Here is a 21,411-nt window from a genome sequence, read left to right as displayed (position 1 = left end):
AGTGTGCAGTGCTTAAAGCTAAATATAATAAACATTAGAAGCTTCTGCGATATAAACATGAGTGTTTTATGTGTTTAAAGTGAAGCAGCAGGTAGTTTGATATTAGCTCAGCAGGAGGTCGAGAGCAGGAAGTAGCAGCTACAGCTCACAGTATAAAGACAAGTTTAGTCTGATAAACTAAACTACTTATGAAGACTTCAGCTGGTGTTCATGGAGGTCGATGAGCGAGTGAGGAGCTAAAGGCTCAACTTTAACTTTGGGACAGTTTTCTACTTCTTAAAAACTATTATTATTGGTCATTCAAGATGGCGCCGTGGATGGCAGCCTCGGTACTGCGCTCTCTCGCACTTTTCTTGTTTCTGTTTATTATGTACATTCTGTAGTATTCATTCCACCTCATTTCATTTCTGTATTTTATGTATATAAGTTTAGATGAGTTATTTATAGTTGGTTTACACAGCTTTGTGTATGTATGTGTATGCATGTGTAGTGTATATATAGACGCACATAGTGTGTGTGTGTGTGTGTGTGTGTGTGTGTGCGTGTGTGCGTGCGTGTGTGTGTGTGTGTGTGTGTGTGTGTGTGATTTACATTGCTGTGCTTGAGAGCCACCATCTACCAGAACCAAATTCCTTGTATGTGTCTGCATACTTGGCCAATAAACACGATTCTGATTCTGATTATTAAAACTATTATTATAACCTGAATGCTCAGTGTCACCTTGGAGAAGCTGGAAGAGAAGCAAGAGACTCAGGTGAGGAAAAAAAGAAGCTCTGACACATTTCAAACAGGCTGCTGTTCAGCTCGAGGAGGCTGGTAGGAATCCTTATTCTGTTGTTGTTTATGTTTTCTGTAGATCAAAAAAACAACAACAGCAGCAACAAGAAGCACAGCGCAAATAGACAGACCGACTATCAGTCCAACAGATCCATCCTCCTTCCCTCCATCCTCTGTGTGTCCTCCTGTCTGACCTGCAGGTGAGAAACAGGTGTGAGGTGTCAGCTGTCAGGTAGGTGATGAGTGAAGAACAGAACAGAATCCATTTCCTCTTCAAACTGCTGTCAGACATTATCTACTGCACTCTGATCACATCACTCAGACCAGCTGCTTTCTACAAAGTCTCATCAACAACATCTTTAGAAACAAACATCAACAACCAGGAAGCAGCTTCACCTCTTTTCACCACTCACCTGGAGAAACATTTAACCTGATGGTGGTGATTGGCTTAGTCTTCAGATGAGCTCTCTTCCTGTGGTTTGCTCCTCTCACGAAGACACGACACTCATATGTTCCACTATCAGCAGTCGTCACATTCTTCAGAATCACAGACACGTCTCCATCCTTCATCTGTCTGTCCTGCAGATCCACCCGGTTCTTAAAAGATGGATGCTGGTTGTCTGGAACAAACTGCTCATCCCGGTACAGGAGGACATAATCTGGCTCCAGATCAGCTCTGCTCCACTCTAGAACAACAATGATGTTGTTGTTTGGAGCTCGACATGTCAGAGTGACGTTCTGTCCAGACTCAGCTGTGATCGTCTTCTGGTCTGAAAGAGGAAACAACACAGAGCAGAGAGGTTAAAGGTCAAAGTTTAAACTCTTGACTGGTACAGCAGCCAATCAGGAAGATGATCAGAGACTACTGTGCTCTGGTTGATGATGGTTGAACCTTAAACCTGAGCCACAGTTCCCTCACTGCTCTTTTCGAGCAGCAGACTCACTCTGTGTTTACTAATTAGAGCCAAAAATAATTCACTTTAATCACATTTATAAGAGTGTAGGCAGAGAGTTGCTTACCATAACTATACAAACTGATTAATTACATTTAAGACACGTCCTTAATGCTAATATGTGTCCACTATTTTCACCTGAGGGGAATTTTATCCACATTAGAGCTGCAAACTTCTGGGAATAACAAATCTATATCTATATATCTATATCTATATCAACAACTAGCATTCACAGTCTGCTGGAGCTGTGAGTGTGTGGAAAAAGATAAATGTACTTACAGTCATTATAAAATGACTGTAAGTGCCTTCAGAATCATGTGACAACCCCTTGGCTTTGCTGTTCCACTTGAACGACGTATTGTTGTTGCCGTTAGCAATTAGCCTATAGTTCATTCAAAAGGCGCGATGGGTGCTTCGACATACGAAAGACCCCCAGGAACGTATTAATTTTGTAAGTCGGGGTACTATAAAGGTGGACAGCTTCTTTGACTTATTGCTACTCCTGCATCAAGCACAGCTGTAGGAACTTACATGTATTAAAGACGATTTGAAAATAAGTTATTACACTTTAAATAAGTAAATGTCACAAAAAAAAAAAATCACAATTTAACTTTATCTCATCAGTGAGTCTCATTGGCCCAACAGCACATACGCACAAACCTGTCTTTATTATCATCATTATCAAGATTATTGGTACTATTTTTGTTACCTCTTGGTCATTCTTTACAATTCTCACATAATATGTGTGTGAGATAAATACGGGAAAAGTTGCTATGTCAACATCCCATGAAATATTCCTGCTCACCAACAACTATTCAGTACTTCCCTCTGTCCCTCCTTCTATCAGCAGACCAAAAAGTGCTATAAGGGGGGAACATGGTGTAAATGAGCTTTTTAATTATTTTGAATTTAATAATCTAAATTGTATATATATAAGTGACAATGAAAGCAATTCAGTTCCTAGTAGTAGACACAGTGATACCTGCTGGTCTCACCTGCATATTCAGCCGGTGAAAAGCAGACGAGCAGAATCCAGCAGAATATCACAGATTTGCAAGTATCCATCTCAGGTTGTCCTGCAGATCCCAAATTCAGAGTGTTACATAGTTTAAAAGAGAAGCTGAGTCGACTGAAAATACACAAGATGTTTATGTTACCAAAGCTTCTGATATGATCCACAAACATAAACTAAGATTTACAAATGTGTATGTCTAACAGTGAATAGTGATTATTTACCCTCCAAAATGTTTATGTTCAGCAAACGTGTGAAGGAATTACCTGATATGACAGGATATCACATGTTAGATGAGAGCACAAAGTGCTAACAGTAGCATAAATGTGGGCATGTGACGTGATCTCTATGGGGCACCGTTTGTAAAGTGAAACATCCTGAAATTAACGGCAACATTTTTCCACATTTAACTGAAAGCCCTACAAAAACATTTTTTCGGGGCAGTTTTTACAACATTTCATATTTAAAACACAATTTTAAATGTTAAATCTAAATATTAAATGTTAAATCTAAATATTATATTTAAATCTAAATGCTAAATCTTAAATCTAAATGTCATATTTAAATTTAAATATTAAATGTAAATGTTACAGGAAACTAAATATTTAGCTAACATGAAAATTTATTGTACGGATCAACGGAAATACCAAAATAAAAGCTTTACTAAATCCTCCGGTGCAAAAGTGTGCTGGTAGTGGTCAGATTGTGTCTGCTCTCCCCTGATGGTCACTTCTCACCGTCATGAGCTGCTTCACTTCTGCACATCCAGCGATTTGGCTGAAAACATCGGAGGGTCCGTTCTCTTTCAAACACTCGTTTCGGTGTCTCACTATGGGGAACGCTCTAGGTCAGCTAGGTCATACTAGCTCACCATAGCTACCCAACCGAGAGAAGAAAAAAGATCAGCGTCAGCTGTCCAGCCATTCCAAGCTAGCTACACCAAACTTCCTTAATATGGCAGACTGCAAACCGCTGCCCAGAATTTGCCCCTGCGGTTGCAAAATCTCAGGTTCAGATACACATGACGCTTGTGTGATGTGCCTCGGGCTGCAACACGCCCAAGTGGCTATTTCCACACTGGGTTCATGTGAACACACCCTAAAAAGCCTTTGCTGAAGGTTAGCCCGTCAGGCTAGCCTGTCAAAGAAGGACCCAAAGCTATCTCAAATCAGCCCACCAATGAGGCACCCTGAGTCAGCCACACCAGGCACCAGCTGTGGGGATGAGATGGATATTGTCCTCCCACTGGTGGACGATGCCGAGATCAGCTGCGAAGCTATGTTATCGGATTCCATTCAGGTTCATGACGAGCTACTCAGGGAAACCTCTGAGGGAGCGTCGGAACATCTCATCTCAGACGAGGATGACAACGTTTTCTTTGCCCCCTCTGTTTGGAATTCTGCGACACAAGGGCCCGACTGTGATAACCCCGGCACATAGTCCCGCGGCATAGAGTTATTTGATGTTGCAAAATGGGCAGCTGAAAAGCTGGCAATCCCATGGCCCACTGTGACAATGGAGAACTCCACATCACGATACGAGGGTAAAAGGCTCCCCAAAGCACAGCGCACTACTAAGCAGGTACTACCGCTTTTCCCTGAATGCGTGGACGAGGTCACATGCTGCTGGGCAAAGCAGCAGCATGTGACGGGGTTTCGTCACCCAACCCCGTGCAGGGAGCAGCGGCGTTTGACTGCGCTGGAATGAAAGAGAAGGGCATCTACCAAATTCCCACAGTGGAGAATCTGGTTGCATCTCATCTCCACCCAAACTAGAAACTTTCCATGTCATCTGGTCCATCCCTTCACCCCTTCGCTCCTGCTAGCCTACTTGGCGGAGCTCCAGGACCAGACTGCTGCAAACTCGGATGCTAGCAAGCCGTGGGAAGAGCTGGCCGTCGTTACGGACCAGTGTCTCCACCTCACTAGAGCAGCAGTACAAGCGGCGGGCAGAGCTCTCAGCATCATTGTCCTACAGGAGAGGGCAAGATGGTTGAACTGGCATTCTGGATGAAAGCATTGACCCCGCTGGCCTTTTTGGGACCGTCTCTTTCATAGGAATAACTCTAAACTCCACCTTGTACAGAGTGACTCTCTCTGTGGACAGAATTTAAAAAATGCACACATGCCGGCATTTTTCAGGTGGGAAGATATCTCCCATTCAGAAGACTTCTGCAGATGCTGGGATTAATGGCGTCTTCACTAGCGGTCATTCCACTTGGCAGACTGCATATGAGGGAGTTTCAGCCATGGGTAGCATCACTGAGACTGAATCGAAAGCACCATATTCACCGCCATATCAGAGTCACAGCAGACTGTGCTGTGGCACTCCACTGTTGGAGAAACAGTTCACTCCACTGTTGGAGAAATCCCAGATTTCTCACTCAGGGGGTGTCACTGGGGGCTGTCACAGCCAGAAAGGTGGTGACCACGCACGCGAGTCTCACGGGCTGGGGTGCCACAGCGGCAACTGGGGGTGCTCACATAAACTGGCTAGAATTGCTAGTAGCATTTCTAGCACTGAGACACTTTCTTCCCATTAAAGAAACTGCCATGTTCTGATCAGAACAGACAACACCACTGTTGTGGCGTACATCAACAGACAGAGTGGGATACGGTCCCTTCCTTTGCACATGCTGGCTCGCAGACTGATCATGTGGAGCAGGCAGCATCACTCTGTTGTCATTGAGCGATATTCACATTCCAGGAGCTCTGAACTTGAGAGCAGACTTAATGTCCAAGGGGAACCGCAGTACGGGGACTGGACCCTGCACCCACATGTGGTGACCCAAATCTGGACCCGCTTTGGCCAGTCACAGGTCAACCTGTTTGCCTCAATGGAGAACGCTCAGTGTCCACTGTATTTCTCCCCGAGGGACCAGGAGGCTCTGCTAGAGGTAGATGCATTAGCTCACAATTGGCCACATGCTCTGCTTTATGCGTTTCCTCCACTGGCCTTAATTTCTCCCACTCTAACCAGAGTGACGAGGTCCCATTGGTTAGCGGAGATTATGCCCCTCTTGTGGAGCGAACCTTGGCTTCTCCCTATCTGACGAGACCTAGTCTCCCAGGCCAGGGTATGAATCTGAGTATGGCAGGACTCCCCTTCTGGTGGATGATGCCAAGGTCAGCTGTGAAGCTATGTTATCTATGCAGCTAAATCACTGGACGTGCTTGTAGGCAAGAAGTGAAGCAGCTCATGGTGGTGACAAGTGACGGGGAGAGCAGACACAACCTGACCACGTTTAACATTTAGATTTAAAATTTAATATTTAGATTTCACATTTAAAATTGTGTTTTAAATATGAAAAGTTACAAATACTTTACTAAATGTTGTAAAAATGACTAAAAAAAACATTTTTTGTAGGTTTTTGAGCTAAATGTGGAAAACATTTTCAGTTAATTTCAGCATATCTCACTTTACAAACAGCGCCCCATAGATCTCTGCGTCTTGGGCAGTTAAAAATAGTACACATATTTTTAGACGTGTGCTCACAGGAAGCAAAATGAGGATCAGACTTGTGAAACAGACAGTAAATTGTGTGTAAATTACTTAGAAATCAGTACAATGGTTTTGCTTGTGGTCAAATTGATTTGAATTTTGAAACACTGCATAGATTGAAACATATATTTATGAGTCAGAAGTTACACATCTGAGGTAAAGTCTGTAGTGAGTTCAGCACACCCAGAGTATCTTACCCCAACACTGTTGTTCAGAATAAGCAGTCACACAAAGCTCAACTTGTTTAGTTTAACCAGGGTTTACTGAGTAAGTAAAGTTAAAATACATGTTGTGTATTTTATACAAAATCAGCAGCGTGAGAGAAAAAGCTAAACTACAGTATTGTTGATCTCCAATCTGATTAAGTTACCGTGGTGATTTACCCCAGCAGTACAGAGACCCTGAAGTTACCTGGATCAGATGAAATCCTGGTTGGTAGCACAGCCTCAGGACTCACTGATCCTCCTGCTGGATGGTGATCAGGTTGAGATTGTAAAAACATAACTGTTAACAGACGTATTTTAACGTTGTTCACATGTAAACAAACACTTTAATCAGTCTGCCTTTGCAAAGTGAGAACTATGGGTCAATGAAATAATTTAATGCATGTTGTTCTTTTGTTTGTTTCTTTAAATGGGAAATAATCTAGTTAAGACATGTGAACAGACAACCCACAAAAACACACACAGACACACACTAGTATTAGCAGAGCCTGTTCTTTAAGAAAGAAAAACTTGTGAGCTTCTAAATTCTTCTCATTTGTTGTCATGTTTGTTGTGTGCTGGTCTGATACAATTTCCTAAAACTACACAGGTCATTTACTTTACATTCAGAATGAAAGTGTGCACTCGTGTAATGAAAACAAAATTCATTAAATCATTATTGTCATCTCCAGTCTTCCCCTTGTGCAGTAATACAAGGAACGATTCGCTGTCAGCTCAGTTTAATCTCAAGTGTTTGAAAGTTTAGTGTCTGATGACACTTTGCTTACAGACAGGATTTTAATCACTATTTTAAAGGCTGTGGGCTGCAGCCATTGCTCGAACACTGTGTGTGCATGCAACAGGCCTCAGTGTCTGACAGCATTAGCATTGTTAGTTACCTTAAACAGGCTGAATCCACCGCTGCACTGTGAGGATAAGGGCTCTGTGTCGCTCCAGTGTCACTTCTTATTCTTTACAAGGATAAATAACAAGTGATGGGCAGGAACAAGACGCACACAGCAAAAAGGAACCAGAGACTTTATGACAGGTTTCTGCTGGAATGGCCAGTGACTCAGCAGAACCAGTAAAATGAAAGTAAACTGCAAAGACAGAAGGAGTAAAGAAATTATCATTGCAAAGATAAAAAAAATATGATCCCAAATTTGATTTTGAATCATTTCACTTATTTCCTTTTTAAAACGACATTAAAGAAGATTTAGTACATCACAAAAAAAAATCTGAATTAATTTTTTAATGGTGTTTTTTGTGAGTTATTGTTTCCATCCTCCATGCAAAAGTGCTTAGCAGGTTTTTTGAATATGTGGCCAGAGAGAGATCTCTGTTTTAGTGAGTCATAATTAATAAATGTGCAGATAAAACAACAAATCTGTTTGTACTCAAAGATGTAATTAGAAAGGACTGTAAAGACTTACAAAGGGTGTTACATTTCTTGTGAACTGGGCATCTTAACAGCTGCAGGGCTTGAGGAGAACACACCACACACACACACACACACACTCACACATAGCCTCTGCTACAGGAATCCCCCTCTTGTGTCTTTCGGTCAAAAGACAAAACTGACGTAAGCATTCAAGTAAACATTAATGTCACCATGGAAACTGCATGCCACTCTTGCAAAACTCTGCAAGCTTCTCATGAAGCAAGAGAAAAAACACATGCACACAGACATGCACACACACACACGGCGGGTCTTGCTATCTTCGTGGGGACATCTCATTGACATAATGCATTCCCTAGCCACTTGCCCTAACTTTGACATTTAAAAATGAATGCCTAAACCTAACCACAGGACACATACAGACATGCCTGAGCCTCCTTGGTACCAGTACAAGTTAGTATTGATGTTTATAACATGTTTATGACAGAAGTCTGAGGTTGGGGGAGGATACATTCAATTCGATTCAATTCAATCATATATATCGCCAATTTCTAGTACCAGCTGACCCCAGATCAAACACATAATAATAATAACGTAACATGTAAAAATATGAGGCTTTTCATTTGAAAGCAGTGCTCCACATTTCACATTTTTTCAGTGTGAGGTTGTTTCAAACTGTAGACACAGATCTGTCTGTTTAAATGCTGAATAAGAAGAAACTGTGTGACAAACCTGGCTAAAGAAGGATCCACTATCAAATATGCAGTAATTTTCACATAGTTTTCAGCTGCCAATCAGAGGCAACAAATCACTCAAACATGTTTAAATAGCAAACTAAACAGAGAAAATTCACTCACTCAAACAATGATCAGGGTGGAGTCCACAGCTGTGCTGCAGCTGTAGTGCTCACACCTGAACATAGTCCTTGTTCTCAGCCAAGCTCCTTCTTCCTGCCTTCCTCAGCTCCTCTTCCTGGCTCTGCTCTGCTCTTCCTGAATGAAAGTGAGAGGACAGACTGCAGGTTTCTCATCTTTGCTCAGAAACCCAGGAAACACAGCAAGCAGGCTTTAACTGTGAGATTTACAGAATCCATACAGTTCTTTAAACTCTGGCGACCTTTACAGTGAACGATGGTTTGTTTTTGTTTGTTTGTTTGTTTTTTCACCACAGTCCTCTCAAATTTAAACTTTAAGCTTAATTCCTTGAGTCAGTAAAGTCAGTCAGTAAAAGTCAGTAAAAATCCATAAATAAAAAAGGGTTAAACAAAATTCAGCTACTAAATAAAGTTGAAGCAAATCTTATTACAAATCTGAAATAAATTAAATTAAATTAAAATTAAATTAAATCTGTGAGTACTGTAAAAATAAACTTCTATAATTAATGTAATTTATTTTTGTGTTGTTGATACTTGTGAGGTTATGTCAGTGACAGGACTGCACTGTCTGCACCGATGTCCTCTGTGTGTGTTTCAGACAGGGGAGACGTCACTTATGGATGACATCATCATCGAACACAAGATAACAGTCAAAGACTACAGAGGTACAGCTGTTGATCTTTTAGTACAAAGATGAAAAATCTGTTAATCAGAATTGAACTTTTCCTTTACTATGAACAGGAAAAGAAAGGAAAAGAAGTTAAAACAAACAAACTCAAGTTCAAAGTGAGAGAGTAGGAAAAAAAGTGCGCACACATCCTCATTCTAGTAAAATGTGAGCTTATCCACAGCCGGGTCAGTGGGGCAGCAGCCTAAAAACAGACCAGACCTCCCTCTCCCAGGCCGCCTCCTCCAGCCTTTCCAAGGGAACAGGAGTTTCCAGCCAGCTGAGACATATAATCTCTTCAGTGTTTCCTGGTTCTGCTCCGGGGACTCCTCCTCTTTCTTCATCAGGGTTCAGAGTGAGTGCAGCAGTATTTAGATTTCACTCCGAGCCAAGTTGTGGTTAAAACATATCAGAAACAACGCTGCTCGTCTCTGCAGATGCTGTGTGATCTGATACTTGTCATGTACTGCTCATGCAGCAGCAGAAAATGTGTCCAAAGTTCAACATTTATGTGACCCAAAACAGAAAGTTGTGTTATAACTGTGATGCGTTCACTGACATGTCCTTATTCTTTCACTTTGCTGTATATAAAGAGAACAGAGAGGCTCTGCTCAGCCCAGCAGTCGTCCACCAGTCCAACAACTGGAATCCAGCTGCTGCTCTCTAACTGGTTCTCACATTCACTGTAAACACACTGGTTTATATTCTGTTTGTTCTCCTCACAAAGGAGATGAAAATGAAATGAAATCTCATACAACCACTGAGGGCCAGAAAGTTCAAATGGAGAGATATTCTTCTTTCTTTAATAAAGAAGCAGAAGAAGAAGATGGTGCCATAAAAATTTAATTTATCTTTCATACTTAATAGAAAATTCTTCACCAGGCCTTTCAGAATAAAAACGTGAACAATGGTAAATGATGGTGTGTTTTTGTTTTTCACAACAATCCTCTCAAATTCAAAGTCTAAGCTTAATTCCTTGAGTCAGGCAGAAGCCATGTTTGTACAGTCTTTGGCTTTTCTGCTAGTGTAGAGAAATTAAACTAGTGTTTGACAGAAAGATTCAGGAAATCATTGTTGAAAATCCATGAATAAAAAAGGGTTAAACAAAATTCAGCTACTAGATAAAGTTGAAGCAAATCTTATTACAAATCTGTAATAAATTATTTGTAGACATTTTGGTGTTTGCAGCAACATGTTTGCTGCTGTAACTGTTCTCTGTGAGTACTGTAAAAACAAACTTCTATAATTAAGTTGATTCTGTTCATCTGGACGATACATCCTGGACGTGGTGTTTTCAGTGGGAGAAACGTTTTGTCACTCATCCAAGTGACTTCTTCAGTCTCAGTTGACTGCAGGTTTCCCCAATCTTATAAACAGTACATTTGCATAATGACTGAAACTAGAATCACTGAAGGAACAATGGGCAGGGAGGTCAGTTTCTTCATCATAATTGTGCAAATTCTCATGACCATTGATCAGTCATTGTGCGTGTGTGTCAAATCACTACCGATTGGCATGCAGACATGATGAAGTGGATCCAGTGAAGTTGAGAACCTTTTTATATCCCTGACATTCTGCTCTGAAAAGGAAGAAGATGACTCACATAAACCAGAATCTGTTGAAAATTTAACTTTTTAGAGAATTCAATCAGAAACAGGATCATATGGATAAGTTCAGAGTTACAACACAGATCACAGAGGAGTTTTGCAGAAGCATGATCCTGTTGCTTCTGCAGAAGGGAGAACAGTGGTGTAGTGGGGGATATTTTAATGGCACACTTTGGACCCCATACTGAGGATTGTTTAAACACCACAGCCTGCTTGAAGTATTCTAACTGACTGTGTGCATCACTTTATAACCACAGCGTCGTCTGGAGGCTGATTCCTGCAGGATAAAGTGCCATGTAACTAATGTAATTTCTTGAACGTGACAACAATCCATCCATCCATCTAGCAAGGTATACCTAATAAAGTGGCCGCCGAATATATGCACTGTGTGTAAATGGGAAGATCAGTCACTTCATGATAGCAACCAGCAGATGGCAGCAGTGGAGCATTAGTTTTCCCAATGCATGACAGTTTTCATGTGACCTTTGACCTTTAATGTTACAGTAGAACAAACAGACTGTAAGTTTCCTTCTGAGACCCGAGCTTCTGGTAAGGATGTACTTTACATATCTGGAAGCTGGAAGTATGTCTCAGGTCCTAAAATGCATCTGGAGGACAGCTGATAGAGGATGCAGAGGTTAAACAGCTGTGGCCACAGCTGGAATATAGAAACCGCAGAGGACTCCTTTAACAGCTCGCCCTCTTTATTCAGTTTATTTCAGTTCTTTAAGATGATCAAACCTTCTGCCCTTCATTGTTTCTGTGTGTGATATCTTAAGAAGATGTGATGTCTGTCACATTATCACCATTTTGAAAAGCAGTGCCAACACCTGGAAAGCAGACAGATGTGTAACTACAGATCTTCCTTATTGAACTTTTGCATAAGGTTGATTTGATTTTCAATCTGCAGGAGAATTTGAAACCTTATTTTTTGCATAAAGTCAGCAAACTTTTTAAATGTTTTTATTATAAGATGATGCACAATGATTTTATGTTCCATGACCTTTGACATAAAAGTTATCTAGATGGTTTCTGAGTGCTTCTATTTGTTTGTCGTGCACATTTACTGTTAACATTCATGCTTTGTAGGAGGGTTTATATAAAATTGAAAGCATGTGACAGCGTGCTTTATGAGCATAGTTTGGACACAGGAGGACATTTTTGACCTCAAGAGTTGCAGACTTGGTTTAGTCTGATGTTTTATTATAAGAGGACATCATGGAGCATGTGAGGAATGATTAGAGAAGTGAAATCATGGACTGGTGTGACACTAAAACAAGCATCTCACAAATTTGAACCAGGACACCCTGATGAGAAGTGGCTACTGGACAAGAAGACATTGGTGTGCAAGCGATGAAAACAGGGTGTTGTTGGAACGCTACTACACAAGTAACCCCAGCAGAAGGAGGTACATGGACAGGAAGAGGGACCTATGGGGTCTTCGATACCCAACATCCACATGGATGGTGAAACAACCAGTAGCTCAGTGTTCCAACATTCGACAGAAGGAACTGCTCTCACAGCTAGAGATTGATGAGGTACAACACAAATGCTACGGCAAGGAGGAGTCAGGACGCCAGGTCAGGGGGGACATATCATCACCCCCACCCGAGATTGGGTACAAAGCCCCAAGTGCGATAGGAGAAGGATTGTTGAGTGCGAGAGGAACTGAGCTTGAAACCTGGATCCAGTGTAGCTGGTTACCAAATCTACATGAAGTACCCTCAGAAGATCTACTAGATGATGTGAATGCAGCACGGACGTTACCTACCACCACCAATAAACACAGCTGAGGTTTTTACAGTAAAAAATAACTTTTCCCCAGTAGGTTTTTATGTTTTGTTTTGTTTTTTTAGATCAGTTGTGTTAATAAAGAATGTTAATAAAAAATAGTTTGCTAAAAAAATAAAGATAACAAAGAAGGTAAAGCACAGTTTGAAAGCTGTAAAAGTGAGAAATGTCAGACCAGTGGGAACCACGTACAGTCTATAACAACAGAAGCAGATCAGGTTAGTATTGTGTAACAGAGTGTGAAACTTAAGTTAGACTAGTGTTTGTAAATGAACCGCCTCATGTCGTGTAGCTTTCTGTATTGTATGTTTATTTATCATATAAGCTAAATAGTTCACCTTTTTTATTTAAGTGAAATGTTTAATTATGAGTGTTAAAGAAAACAATAAAGTTTTTTTTCACATAAAGTAGGCAGCAAGTATATTTCCTGTATTTTAACCATGTATATGATACATATGCAGATGTTACATTCTGTAATATGTGTAAAGAAATGACTTTGATTTTGCTACCCTGAGAAGATTTCTCTAGATCAGCTGTTGCCTCGACTCCTCCCTCTGCTGGTGACAGTGGAGTTATGAACAGAAAAATCTTGTCTCCATCCATCCATCCATCCATTCGCTTCCGCTTGTCCTTTTCAGGGTCGCGGGGGGCGCTGGAGCCTATCCCAGCTGTCATAGGGCGAGAGGCGGGGTACACCCTGGACAGGTCGCCAGTCTGTCGCAGGGCTAACACACAAGGACAGACAAACATTCGCACTCACATTCATTCGCACATTCACACCTAGTGGCAATTTGGATTATCCACTTAACCTATCCCCACAAGTTGCATGTCTTTGGACAGTGGGAGGAAGCCGGAGTACCCGGAGAGAACCCACGCAAACACGGGGAGAACATGCAAACTCCACACAGAAAGACCCCGGCCTGATGTTGGAATTGAACTCAGGACCTTCTTGCTGTGCGGCAAAAATCTTGTCTTCACAACTTAATTGCACCAAACTGTTTGTGTGTGAGTACATCTAAAAACTAACATCTGCTTTGCCACATGACAGCAGAGGTTTGGTGACAGGAGACCTGTATCCTCTTTGTGAGCAGCCAACAGCACTCAGCTGTCGTATGAAATTAATAAGATTTTGATATCAAACTCACCTGCACAGGTAAACCCCACGAAGGACAAAGACTCAAAAGGCCAAGGTTCCCTAGAGTGAAAAAGAAAACAGCACAGGTCATACAGATGTCAGAGTGCGCCATGAGAGATGGTGCTTTGGCACAGATCCAGTTTCTGCCATAGGTGGTGCAGGTTGTTGCTGTCCTGTCAGAGCAAGAAGGTTCTAGGTTCAAATCCTGCTGGGCTTCTTTTTTTTCTGTGTGGAGTTTGCACTCAGCTACTCTGGAGTGGAAGATTCTAGGTTGGTCGTGTATGTGAGGGAGATGAAGTGCCCAGAATAAGCTGCTTTATGAATGTGCGGTTAATTAAAAGCACTTTGAGGGGTTTGTAGCACAGTATGACCTGCCTATTGATGCATGTAGTTTGTGCTCACAGGTACAATGTAACAAAATCTACATCCCACCTTATACTAATAGCACCACACTGATACATTGTAGACACAGCATAAAACATGGACGCCTGCATTCTCTCTGAAGGCCACCAGATGGCGATAGTTGGGAAAAAAAACTCACTTTAAAAGCAGAAGCAAAGATGATTTCACACAAACTCACTTTTGACTGATTCCAGCTCAGATTATTCAGTTTCATTTCAGATTTACTCATGAAGCAACAGGAAACAACATTCACGTTAAGAAACTTTATTTACAGAACAAAAACAGACTGTACAGGTGAGAAAGGGCCTTGATGCATGTTCAATCATCCAGGTAAGTAAATCTCCAAAAGTTGACTCTGTTCACCTGGACGTGGTGTTTTCAGTGGGAGAAACGTTTCGACACTCATCCAAGTGACTGCAGGTTTCCCCAACCTTATAAACAGGACATTTACAAGCTACGTCCAGACGAACAGAACCAACGTTTTGGAATACAGGTTAGAAAATATTTTTTATAAAAGAGAATTCATGTATACAAAAACCAACTCATTTTTTTTATCAATAATAACATAAAACAATAAAATCTGTACCAGGAATAATTTTAAAAGTGTATAAATAAACAGAAATAAATAAAAGCTCCGTGTAATTTAATATATACAAATATTTATTATAGATGTCTATTTAAACTACAGAAACAGTCTGAGGCTTCAGCTCAGCAGGAGCAGAGGTCACGAGCTAACAGCTACACATACAGTAGAAACAGGACACGTCTGAAATTCAAGCAAACTAAAGAAAAAGAAGGAAATGTACGACATTAGTTCAATCTTCTTTTGGAATGAATCCATCTTTAAAACTGTTCAACACAACGTGATGAAATCGTTCACAAAGATGCTGAACAACAAATCCAGGATGTCCTCGTCTGTCTCTGCTCTGAGAAGCTGGAACAGCAGCAGGAGACTCAGGTCAGCTGGAAGCCCTCTGAGAGAGTTCAAGGAGGCGAATCCTGAATCCTGACTCTGTTTCTCTGTTGGACTGTTTGTCGATGTTTGCACCAAACAAAAATAACATTTAAAAACTTGTGAAAATAATATTTTCACATTTTAAACAGGCTGCTGTTCAGCTGGAGGCTGGTATGAACCCTGACTCTGTGGTTTAAGTTTCCTGTAGATTAAAACACCAACAACAACAACAACAGCAGCAACAATAACGCCAACAGGAAGTCCAACTTTCAGTCCAACAGATCCATCCTCCTTCCCTCCTGCTTCCTTCTCTTCTGCCTCCTTCCCTCCATCCTCTGTGTCTCCTCCTGGCTGACCTGCAGGTGAGAAACAGGTGTGAGGTGTCAGCTGTCAGGTAGGTGATGAGTGAAGAACAGAACAGAATCCATTTCCTCTTCAAACTGCTGTCAGACATTATCTACTGCACTCTGATCACATCACTCAGACCAGCTGCTTTCTACAAAGTCTCATCAACAACATCTTTAGAAACAAACATCAACAACCAGGAAGCAGCTTCACCTCTGATCACACACACTCAACTCTACTCACTCACCTGGAGGATCAACATGAAGGTTGATGCTGCTGATGGATGTCCATGAGAGTGTTTTTCTCACAAAGACATGACACTCGTATGTTCCAGTGTCATTAACCGTCACATTCTTCAGAATCACAGACACGTCTCCATCCTTCATCTGTCTGTCCTGCAGATCCACCCGGTTCTTAAAAGATGGATGCTGGTTTTCTGGCTCAAAGTGCCCATTCCGATACAAAAGGACATATTCTTCTCCCAGGCCATTTTTTTTCCACTCTACAGCTGTGTAAGTGTTGTTGTTTGGAACTAGACATGTCAGAATGGTCTTCTGTTTGGAAACAGCTACAGCTATGATGTTTTCCTGGACTGAAAGAGGAAACGACACAGATTAGAGAGGTTAAAGGTTTAAATGATGAATCAAAACTGTACATTTTTGAAGCCATCTGTGAAACACGATGGAGGCTCTGTTAGTTTTTGGAGTTGCGTGTCAGTCAGTGTTGTTGATCTTGTCTGAATGGATGAAATTATGAACACAGAGAAGATCAGATTTTGATCCACCATGAAAGAATCTGATCGGTAACATCATCATTTTTCAGGCAATGATCCTGATCTTAATAGAAAAACACACGAGGGGAGGCCGGTCCGTGACTGATACCCACACGGCTTCAGCATTAATGATCATTTCCATGTAAATGTGAAGCGATTCAGACAGTTTCCTCCTGCTCACTGGGACAGGAAGTACAACCCTTTTTTAAGACTAGCAGGAAAACCTCGGGCTCGTTTGTGACAGCGTTGCGTTTACTCGCTCCTTCTTCTGACGGATTTTCTAGTTTATAAAGTTTCGTTTTACCTCAGCCCTTAAAGAGATGGTAGAAACAACTTCCGAGCGAAAACTCTGCATTGTTAGAAGGTTTAACGAGGATATCCAGACGACTTAGAAGAAGTAGGACCGGGAGAGGACCAGGCCTCTGCTCTGCTTTAGAAGCTTCCAGAAAACCCCGCCCCCTTCTCTGACGTCAACCCCCCCGTGCGGGACTCTTCAGAGTAAGTACAACACTGAGCGAACATCAGCACAGATGTGGAGTTTGTTTCACACATTTGTGTCCTGCTCACAGTGACAGCGGGCTGCTGTTAATCCAGTAGGAAATGAGTCCGCTGCATTTAACACATTCAGTCAGTGAAGCAGCGAGCAGCCACCAGTCCAGCGCCCCGGGAGCAGTGTGTACAGACGGTACCTTACTCAGGGATACCTCACGGTCGGTGAAGCCCCGACCTTCCGATCATAACACAAGCACCGCACTGATCCATCTCTGCCACCACAGTGTGTTGTCAGTGTTACAGTTACAGTGGATCGCAGTGTGTTGTCAGTGTGTAGTTACAGTGTAAAAAACAAAAAATCAGTTGAACTCACTTGAACAGACAGCCGAGAGAAGGCAGGTGAAAATCACAGAGCAGCAGGCTGATGTCAGGTCCATTACTTGTACTTCTGTGGGTGCTGAGATCAGAGTGTTTTTAAAGTTCGCGGGAAAAGTTTCTGAAAATTTGACTGGAAAATTGTTGCCAAAGCCGGAACTGATCTACAGTCAGCGCCCTGCATTTGTCAGCGACCTGCTGTTAAAATCCTTAAAACCCTTCATATAAATGAACTTTGGCGGGGACCGCCCAGCCCTTCAGCCTATCAGTTGCTAATACGTAATTTTCGGAATGTGCCAGATATCATCGCGGGAATTTAAAAGAGATTTGTTTAAATAGGTCTATATCTCTCATGAACGATATCCACTTATTTTGAGCAAGAAAGAATATTTCTGTCACTAGAATAGAACTGCAATCAGTTATATTTGATATATCAAATATATATATATATATATATATATATATATATATATATATATATATACATATATATATATATATATATGGGTAAAAGTGTCATTAATATTAAAATGTCCTTTTAAAATGAGATGTGGCCAAGAAGTTTGAAGAAATATAACATCACAGTTGTATGAGGATATTTAAGTCACCACAAAGGACTGAATTAATTACATTGTGGTACAATTACACAGTGTCATCAAGATACTTCAACAGCAGCTCATTTCTTTATTTTATTTATAACTCATTCTTAAATGCTGTTCACTACAGTCTGTTTAACAATATAACTATTAGAGAAAAACACAGAAACATCAGAAATTAATTTTTGGTCCAACACACACATTTCTGTATTTCTAATGAACTCTTTCAGTCTAAATGTTCATTCTAATATAGATTCTCAGTTTGAATCAGTGAAGTAGAACATGAGCAGAGGAAAACAAAGATGTTTTATATGTACAGTCAGGGTTAAAGTGGATTCAGCAGGTGAGGAACATTCAAAGTGATTGTAGTGGCTCAGCACAGGAAAATAATCAGAGTTGTTTCTAACGTGAGCTTCAGGTTTTCAGTGTCCAGGCTGTGATCAGCTGACCTGCTGCTCTTTGTGGATGTACACAACTGAATTCAACCAGATGTGAGCAGATGTTTCACGAGCTATCCTGCCATAGTGTCTTCACAACATGTTGCTTATAGTGTGTTTATACCAGACAGCAAACAGGTGGAGTAAAAGTAGAATTCAGTGAATGAATCCAAGCATCATGTAAATGAATCTCAGCTACAACATTGACCCTGAGCTCCACAGGACTGATGTGTGAAGCTCATTTCTCACCACAGTGCTGATTGTAGTGTGTGTGTAACGTTAGAAAAAGTCTTGGTTTTGGACCTTGTAGTAAAATGTGAGCTGCTGAAAACTGCTGCCAGTTTCTAAGAAAGATGTTTGTGATGCTACGACTCTTCTTTATATCACATGTGTGGCAGCACTGCTAACAGCTGTTCTACCTGCAAAAACCTGCACTGGTTTATTTATCTTTGTGTGTCTCATGTGCAGAGAGCGATCAGCTGCAGTCTGCTCAGCAGTGAGAAAAGAAGACGTCAGTGATGGACGAATCATCGTCAAAGAGAAGAAAAACAAAGACGAGAGGTTCAGCTGCTCTTCTTTTACTACAAACATCATAAATCCCTGAACATAACCCCCCCTGTGCATAGGTGGCTTTAGACAGGGGCCAGTAGAGAACGATGTAGAGAGAGGATGGAGATGATGAGGAGCTGAGGAGCAGGATGACAGAGAGACAGAGGAGTTAGTTGGAGAGGATGCAGAGAGGGACAGTCCTGAGAGTGAGGAGGAAGACGAGCTGTGAGGGAGAGGAAGAGGGACAACCAGCGGTTTGTGATGTTGAACAGACCTGTGTGACTGCGAGTGTCGTGTCATTACAATTCATACAGTCATTGTAACTGACAGTAATGAACAATAATGACAGAATAAAGTAATAAGTTAACAATGATCAGTTATTGTCCTCAGTTACAGCCTCATGTTTGCTCTGCATTCATCTCTTATCAGACGTACAAAGATGATCCACCAGTGCTGCCCAGTTTGAGGACATTTCCAGTCACATTAATGGGGGACAGGAGACGCAGCTTCCATCAAAGCTGGTATGAAAGTCATCGTTGGATTCTCTGTAATTATGGACTCTGCCTGTTTCAGGCCACCAAATATGTCAGACGTGGATTTTAAACATTGTGCACATGCACAGTATGTGAAACCTTTATTTTGAAATTCATTTGGATATTTATTTTTGATTTTATGTTAGTGCCTAAAATATTTTCAATTAATATATAAAACAATGAAATATTGCTCTCCTTGTTTTGTTCGGTAACCCTGGGTGTGGGAGGTGGAATACTATACAGCAATACTGAGACTGAAGTAAAGGTATGAGGAAGAGCAGTATGTGAAACCTTTACTTTGAAATTCTTTTGGATCTTTATATAAATGAGTGAAAATAAATTCACTTAATATATTAAACATTTAAATATTAGCCTGCGGTTAGTTTGGTCTGGATCTGCCACTGCCCCGTGATAATCGTGGAATACTGAGACTGAAGTAAAAGTATAAGGAAGAGGGGAAAAACATTAACATTTCTCTTTTTATATAAACTGTGTGAGGATGGAGGGATTTTCCTCATCCTCACTCTCCAGGAAGTGTCAGCAGACAGTCAGATTCATGATTTCATGTGTTTAATCTTGTGGTTAAAACGTGTCAAACACAAAGCTTCACGTCTCTGTGGATGTTGTGATCTGAAACTTTGTCATTTACTACAAATGCATCAGCAGAAAATTGCAGTTACTTCATCCACAATAAAGACATCACACAGGTTAACTTCAGCCACAAACTAAAAGCAGGAGGAACAATTTCACTTTCACAACTGTCTTTATGTAAAATGTGTTTCAGATCTCCTAAACAGACTGTGAACATTACAAAACTGACAGTAAATGCATCACAGAGGCATCTGTTTACATTAAAGTGCCCCCTGGTTGTGGTCATTTGAATAAAGTCTGAATTTTAATGAGAAGCTGATTAAAAAACAGAGAAACTGAGTCTGAGTCGGAGCACCATGTTTTCACTGACACTGAATACAACAAAATATATGACCACAGATTTGTGTTTACAGTTTTTAAAATGTAATTATAGTAATATACACTGACTGGCCAGTTTATTAAGTACAGCTTCCTCGTACTGATTTTCGGCCTCCAGAACTGTTTTAATGCTTCACAGCAGAGATTCAACAAGGTGCTGCAAACATTCCTCTGAGACTTTGGTTCATCTTGATGTGAGAGCATCACACACCTGCTGCAGATTTATCAGCTGCACAGACATGATGTGAATCTCTCGTTCCAACACATTTGTTTGAGATGTGGAGACTGGAGGCGACCTGAGTACAGTGAACTCATCGTCATGGTCAAGAAACCAGCTGGAGATGATTTGAGTTTTGTGACATGGAGTGCAATCAGAGGATGGTTACAGATGAACGCAGTCAGCAGCAACACGCTGTGGTGTTTAATCGATGCTCTGATACGAGGCAGGATGGATCCATGTGACCGTCACAGCACAAATCAGAACTCATCAGACCTGGAAATGTTTCTCCAGTCTGCTGTTGTCAGACTTTGGTGAGCCTGTGTGAATCACAGCCTCAGTTTCCTGTTCTCAGCAGAACCAGACTTGTCCTGATGGGAACACAGAACCAGTTCTAGTTTGGTCACCAGCACTGCATCCATGGAAAAAGGGAACTGGTCCCAAATCTACAGGATGTTAACTCAGGAGAATTAACATCCTGTAGATCTGGGAGCCGTTTAGAGCAAAACATGCATTAAAGTATGTTTTTGTCACATTAGTCGAAAAGAAAACATCCAAATCAGTTTTATGTGATGTGTGAAACATCTGGATGAGGTTTCAGTGTTTACGTGTCTGCACATCAGTGCACTTGGTAAATCCTTTGTTCTTTCTCTCTGTAGTCATAAAGGACCAGGTTAACAAATTAAAACATAAACGTGTTTTACAGCATTTATAAAAGCTGTTGTGTTTATAAACTCTGTCACAATTTATGGGATTCATTATGTATTCTTAATATTTATTGGTAAAAAAAAAATATTCGTAGTAACATTGTGAAAAACTGCAACAAAAAAACAAGACATGGATTATTTTG

At 41.1% G+C, this 21,411-nt stretch overlaps 2 protein-coding genes and 1 long non-coding RNA gene across 5 annotated transcripts; 1 reads left to right on the top strand and 2 right to left on the bottom strand.

The window, feature by feature from the left end:
* Positions 1-704: 704 nt before the first annotated feature.
* On the bottom strand, positions 705-7,579 carry LOC147334282 (butyrophilin subfamily 2 member A1-like). 2 transcript variants are annotated; one of them, XM_086286771.1, is made up of 4 exons: positions 7,548-7,579; positions 5,728-5,758; positions 1,191-1,542; positions 705-971 (listed from the first exon to the last, which is right to left on the bottom strand). In XM_086286771.1, exons 1-4 carry the CDS (start codon positions 7,577-7,579, stop codon positions 784-786), a joined length of 603 nt encoding a protein of 200 aa, XP_086142897.1. In that variant the 3' UTR covers positions 705-783. The 2 variants fall into 2 exon arrangements, with proteins under 2 accessions (XP_086142897.1, XP_086142896.1); XM_086286770.1 differs by lacking the exons at positions 5,728-5,758; positions 7,548-7,579 and adding an exon at positions 2,726-2,795 and having other exon boundaries at positions 1,191-1,547.
* A 6,996-nt stretch (positions 7,580-14,575) lies between these two features.
* On the bottom strand, positions 14,576-17,445 carry LOC147334281 (ICOS ligand-like). 2 transcript variants are annotated; one of them, XM_086286828.1, is made up of 3 exons: positions 17,259-17,445; positions 15,869-16,213; positions 14,576-15,632 (listed from the first exon to the last, which is right to left on the bottom strand). In XM_086286828.1, exons 1-3 carry the CDS (start codon positions 17,320-17,322, stop codon positions 15,418-15,420), a joined length of 624 nt encoding a protein of 207 aa, XP_086142954.1. In that variant the 5' UTR covers positions 17,323-17,445; the 3' UTR covers positions 14,576-15,417. The 2 variants fall into 2 exon arrangements, 1 of the variants encoding a protein (XP_086142954.1); XR_015128427.1 differs by lacking the exons at positions 14,576-15,632; positions 17,259-17,445 and adding an exon at positions 16,698-16,841 and having other exon boundaries at positions 16,080-16,213.
* LOC147334280 (uncharacterized) lies at positions 16,589-20,305 on the top strand. Its single transcript, XR_015128448.1, has 3 exons — positions 16,589-16,891; positions 18,762-18,854; positions 19,272-20,305. It is a non-coding gene; the product is annotated as an uncharacterized LOC147334280 (long non-coding RNA).
* The last annotated feature ends 1,106 nt before the right edge of the window (positions 20,306-21,411 follow it).

The sequence above is a fragment of the Aulonocara sp. 'chitande type north' Nkhata Bay genome, linkage group LG3 (genome assembly GCF_057382095.1).
Source record: "Aulonocara sp. 'chitande type north' Nkhata Bay isolate Kocher_YH1m ecotype deep benthic linkage group LG3, A_spYH_male_GT1.1, whole genome shotgun sequence".
In the NCBI taxonomy this organism is placed as follows: domain Eukaryota; kingdom Metazoa; phylum Chordata; class Actinopteri; order Cichliformes; family Cichlidae; genus Aulonocara; species Aulonocara sp. 'chitande type north' Nkhata Bay.
Note: the sequence above shows the minus strand (reverse complement) of the source record. Positions and strands in the feature narration are given on the sequence as shown.